The following is a 5,559-nucleotide window of genomic DNA, read 5'->3' as shown; positions in this document are numbered from 1 at the left end:
CCTACACTTTTATTAAAGATAACAATAAGTTTCAAAAATCATTAAAATAGTATTTTGGTAATATTACATCATTTACTTTCTAATTCATTTGATAAATCTTCAAACAAAAAAAAAAGTACATTCATTGTCAACCAAACACATAACAAATTTCAATTCTTTTAAGACTTTTAACCCTTTTTATAGAAAAATTTGTTAACAAATATACAATTTAGTCTATGTTTATACATTGTAGAGAGATCAAGGGTCATTGTCGCTACTACCAGCCAACAATGGGTTACACTCCCGAAAGAGCCAATGGGGCCACTGGTCCAAGAATTAAACTTTAGGATTTAATTTCTATAAATGATTGTAAGTCTATATTATACAATACCCAAAAATACTCGACTCTAAAAATTGGTTTCCATAATGCTAGTTGAAGGGAATATGAGAAGGCGAGTTCTAGACGAGGGGATTTTCTTTAAGGGGATTCAAGAAGGGAATTTCCGGTAGGTGTCTCATCGGAAAGGATCTGAAGCCTTCTATAGATGACTTAGGTTGTTTTGTGGGTTTGACCTATATTTTATGTTAGTTATAAGATTCTTGGTATCTCATATTTGTAAACCTTAATATTGAGAAATGAATAGAGACCTCTATAATTCACTTGTGGATCTAACACAATTACCTTGAACATGTGAACCATATATATTATTGTATGTTCCTTATTTTTCATATTATTGTATGTTCCTTATTTTTCTCATCATCTTATAATTGTTTGTGTTTCGCTCTTACCCTTATCACACACATAAAAAAAAGGTAACATAAGGATGTGATTGTTGGGAAGGAGAAAAAACAGATAAATAAGTGGACACCTTTCCTAAAATGCGACAAGTTAAAACCATCGATTCATATACAATAAATCACATTGGACATTGGATTGTTCGAGTCCGGTGGCTAAAGTATAAATTTAAAAGTAAGAAATGAGGATACGAATGAAAAACAAAACACAGGGATGACACCCGCATATTAGTTCAAACAACAGGGACGATCTCTGTGATTTACTCTATAATTAATTAGGACCCATTTTGACGAGTCTCTCCGCCCTGAATTACTCACAAGGCAAAAATACATCGATCTATCGACTCCATCGACTTACTGATCGGAGTGTGTGATCGGTGACTGGTGGCTGCGATTTTTCATGTTTCAGCGAAAAAATACGAGTCATATATACTAGAATCCAGAAATGCAATTCTTTGGAAGTTCTGAGATCAGTCCATCGCCGCCGGTGCCGACGGCATCGGGCAACAATGCGCATATGATGTATGTATTCAACAGGAACGGCGTTTGTTTGCTTTACAGGGAGTGGAATCGCCCTCTTCGTACCCTCGATTCCAATCAGGATCATAAACTCATGTTTGGTCTCCTTTTCTCTCTTAAATCCCTAACGGCCAAAATGGATCCATCCAGGTTTGTTTACTCAATTTCGTCTCCAATTCCATTACGCTTGTACGATTCTAGCTAGGGTTCCTCTGTCTTCACACCTAAGAATTTGATTACGGATTAGAATCACTGACAGATCATAAGCATATGCTTGGAAATTTGTTTTAGTTCTTTACGGTGATTTAGACAATTATGGACTTCATTTCCCTCGGATTTTCCCCTAGCAATGGTGCTTACTCCCGATCCGGAGCACCCCTTACACTCACGTCCTTTGGACTCTAGACTTTTGAATCTATTTCTACCTGTATTCATCGATTTTTGGTTACCATATTACTCATTTTAGCAGCGTTGAGAAAGGGAATCTTGGGGTACCTCAGCTACCAGGGCAAGGTTGTTCGTTTCACAGCTTTCGTACTAATACATACAAATTGAGTTTCATGGAGAGTCCATCTGGTATAAAGGTCAGCAAACCTCTTCTTTCTATTGGTTCTTTTTGTTGTAGATGCTTCACTTCTACTTATCTCTTTTCAATGATTTCATATTATTTCACTACTCTCTCATATGTTGGTTTCATACCTACATACATGTGGAAGAATAATTGTGTCCTTTCTGTCTGTAAAACGGCAAAGAGAACCATTTTCCTCAAATTTTAGATTTCCCCTCTTTTAAGATGATCCTGAACTGGTTGTTGCAAACTTATGATTTGGGGGAACATGAAGACAGTATGTTATATCTGTGAGCTATGTAAAGAATCACTCATTCCTATTTTGACTCAAGACTGATCAACATTTATAGGAGATGGAATAAAACTTTAGTTTTGTTATTACAAAGATTGTATTGTATATAGCTAAAAGAGAAATGGGAAATTAAACCTTTGAATCCCAATAGTAGTTGCTTTCATTTATCCTTCTATCTATGTATTTTTTATGCTTATTTTATTTCAATAATTGGTCTGCAGATCATCCTTGTAACACATCCTAAGGCTAGCGATCTCAGAGAGTCTCTGAAATACATCTACAATTTGTATGTTGAATATGTTGTGAAGAATCCACTATACACTCCTGGAACTCCAATAAAGTAAGCAATCTACTTTTAAAATTCTAGTGTGTGTGTGTGTGTAGTATGCAACCAGACAGAGTATGTAAAATTATGTATCAAATTGGTAGGTGAAATATGAACTCAACAAATTGAAGTCCTTGGCATAAGTTGCATGCTTATGTGAACATCTGTATAAATATTTGCACCAAAAAAAATGAGTTAATATTTAGGTATATATATATATATATATATATATATATATATATATATATATATATATATTTGGCCTTGATAATTGTGATCCATATTTACATTTTTATCATAAATGTTATGACATGTTTGTATTTGGTTGTGTAGAAGCGAGTTATTCAACACGACTCTTGATCAATACGTGCGAGGCCTTGGCTAATAGTAGAGTAAGAAGGTATTATTATTATATGATTATTGATTATTCAATTGCAATGGTGTCTTTTTAAAGAGCAGTATTTGGCATTATAATACCTCGTTGGTTGTTTGATATTGTGTACAGAAACATCCATACATCAACTTGGAGCAGTTTTCAGTTCTAAACCATGCATTTGGTAACTACAAGGTTGATGTTGAAAATTATTGTGGGTTATAAACATTTAAAATGTAAAAGCATAAGAGATGTTTAGAAGTGTTTTAATTGAGTTTGTATTAGATATTGCATGAGTGAATATCTAATAATTAATGTCATTTGGTTGATAAATGTTGGTAGATGTAAAGAGTATTCCATCTCCGGAGATGCTTGTCCACAAAAGCCTATATCCAAGCCTTGACCCATAATCAAGTTATTGTATAGGCCTATGTGTTCTGTAAAGGAGGTAAAATAACATGCTTCTTGCAAAAAATATCATGAAAGATATTTGGGAGTTGGTAGTGTATGTTGTAAGCAAGTATATGTATGTATTGTCCAATAAGGTTGTAGGGTAGGGGAAGACTAAATAATGGAGTAATATACTGTAGGCGAGGATGATAGTAAAATAAGTAAATATTGTGACACATATTTAAAATAAATGTTTCAGATCAGTTAGCACTTAGCAGATCAAACGAGTGGATCGATTGGATTTGGATGGATACATCTGTAGTTGAATAGATTATACAAAACAGAACCCGAAATCAGTTGCGTCAACTGCAACTACATTCAATGATTAAAAAAAAGATAGCTGTGTATATATATGGAGGGAGCCACGTCAAAATGTCCACAATAGAGCGTAACGGTGTAACCTGTAAAACCGGGCTCGTTAGCCTTTTTAACAGGCGGGTAAAATCACATTCAAGGGACTTAAAATACCTAAAAATAACAAGACTGGCCAAATGTGATAATAACACTAATAAAATTAAACTAATAATAGTAGTAGCTTATATCATTAACCCTTTTAAAAAATCAAACCCGGTAAATAAAAATAATAATTGAGCGGTAGGTCCCTTAGGATGGACCTCTTCGATTGGATTTTTTTTGGATTTGTGCTTCTTTCAGCATAGTGAAAGTGGATTTCTCTAAGACCCGTGATATGCAATTATGCATGGCCATCCAACACCGTCATATGCATGGGTAACTACGCCGTCGCCATGTCATCGTGGGAATCAAACCACTTTCATTTTTGTTTTTTTAAACCGGCAAATAAATTAAAGAACCCCATCAAGACAATGAGGGAAAAAAGTACATGCAAATTACAAGCAAAAGAAAGGATTAATGTTCCACACTCTCCCATCAATTTTCCCAAAAGAACCTCTATGCTTGCACCAAGTGAAGGTAATTGCCTTTATTCTATCCACTGTACTCGCCGGAATCATTTGTTTCTAGCTGTCCATATGCACCGTAAAGCTCCACATAGAATTACATTCAGTAAGCTTCGTACATTTAATATTGAGAAATTACCACTAATAGACATTTTTTTGAAGGAATTTCAAAAAATAGACATAAAAAATCAAATTTCCAGGTATAGACATGGATTCCGCAGAGGTGAGCTCCGAGGGCTCCGCGGAATCAATCTCCGAGGAATCGATGTGACCAAAAAAAAAAAAAACTAAAGATCCATTCCGCGGAGTATCTCTGAGGAGCTCCGCGAAATGAACTCATTCTGTGAAGGTAGCTCCGAGAAATGAATCTTCTGATTTTTTTTCCACCTCCCATGGTTCTTTTATGTAAAGATCTCTAATTAAAAGACTACTTTTTTTTTTTCCACCTCATATTCATTCCAAACACCATCAAGAAAATTTCATATCATCATAATATTTTCTTGAAAATAATTAGTTGGGGAATGATTATAAGCCCCGAATAATCTATGTGAAAAAAAAATCTGAAGATTCATTCCTCGGAGCTACCTCCGCGGAATGACTTCATTCCTTGGAGGTAGCTCCGCGGAATGGATCTTGAGATATTTTTTTTTTAACATCGATTTTTCGGGGCTTATACTCACTCATTCCCCAACTAATTATTTTCAAGAAAAGATTATGATGATATGAAATTTTCTTGATAATGTTTGGAATGAATGTGAGGTGGAAAAAAAAATTAGTTGTTTAATCAAAGATCTTTGCATAAAAGAACCATGGGAGGTGGAAAAAAAGTTCTCCGTGGAATGAGTTCATTACTCGGAGGTAGCTCCACGGAATGAATCTTCATTTTTTTTTTTTTGCCACATCGATTCCTCGGAGATTAAGTTGATTCCGCTGAGCCCTCGGAGTTCACTTCCACGAAATCCATGTCTATAACTGAAAATTTGATTTTTTATGTCTATTTTCTGAAATTCCCCAGAAAAAATGTCTATTAAGGCAACTTTCCTTTAATATTTGCTAATATATTTGATGGGTCTGAGAACTGACAAGAGTTCTAGGCAATTACAGGAATTTGTTCGTATATATAACAACTGACTTACTGACACTCTTGTAACTCTACACACTCAAGTTTAAGAACCCTGACGTTGTAAGACCCGTGACATGCATGTTAACATGTTATCATGAGTCGTGAGAATAAAATTTAGTCTCATTAATCAATATTCAATAATCAAAAATCAAAAATACTTTTCATCAAAGTTAAATATATATGACATACGGATCATATCAACTTTCGAGTATTACTCG

At 34.6% G+C, this 5,559-nt stretch overlaps 1 protein-coding gene across 2 annotated transcripts; it reads left to right on the top strand.

Annotated features, from left to right (window-relative positions):
* The first annotated feature begins 1,078 nt into the window (after positions 1-1,078).
* LOC145134768 (SNARE-like superfamily protein) lies at positions 1,079-3,184 on the top strand. Of its 2 annotated transcripts, none has more exons than XM_079069600.1 (5): positions 1,079-1,443; positions 1,763-1,877; positions 2,375-2,493; positions 2,812-2,878; positions 2,984-3,184. In XM_079069600.1, exons 1-4 carry the CDS (start codon positions 1,220-1,222, stop codon positions 2,861-2,863), a joined length of 510 nt encoding a protein of 169 aa, XP_078925726.1. In that variant the 5' UTR covers positions 1,079-1,219; the 3' UTR covers positions 2,864-2,878; positions 2,984-3,184. The 2 variants fall into 2 exon arrangements, with proteins under 2 accessions (XP_078925726.1, XP_078925725.1); XM_079069599.1 differs by having other exon boundaries at positions 1,760-1,877.
* Positions 3,185-5,559: the final 2,375 nt, after the last annotated feature.

The sequence above is a fragment of the Lactuca virosa genome, chromosome 8, assembly GCF_052849685.1.
Source record: "Lactuca virosa cultivar CGN04683 chromosome 8, Lactuca_virosa_CGN04683_v6, whole genome shotgun sequence".
NCBI classification, from domain to species: domain Eukaryota; kingdom Viridiplantae; phylum Streptophyta; class Magnoliopsida; order Asterales; family Asteraceae; genus Lactuca; species Lactuca virosa.
The sequence above is the reverse complement of the archived record's forward strand: the minus strand, read 5'-3'. Positions and strand labels throughout refer to the sequence as shown.

What these genes read in the sequence shown, in the direction of transcription:
- LOC145134768 (XM_079069599.1), top strand. Translation starts at nt 1,220, where the DNA reads ATGCAATTCTTTGGAAGTTCTGAGATCAGTCCATCGCCGCCGGTGCCG. An exon ending in GCCAAAATGGATCCATCCAG is followed by an intron (nt 1,444 to 1,759) that starts GTTTGTTTACTC and finishes TACTCATTTTAG; the next exon opens with CAGCGTTGAGAAAGGGAATC. An exon ending in ACTCCTGGAACTCCAATAAA is followed by an intron (nt 2,494 to 2,811) that starts GTAAGCAATCTA and finishes TTGGTTGTGTAG; the next exon opens with AAGCGAGTTATTCAACACGA.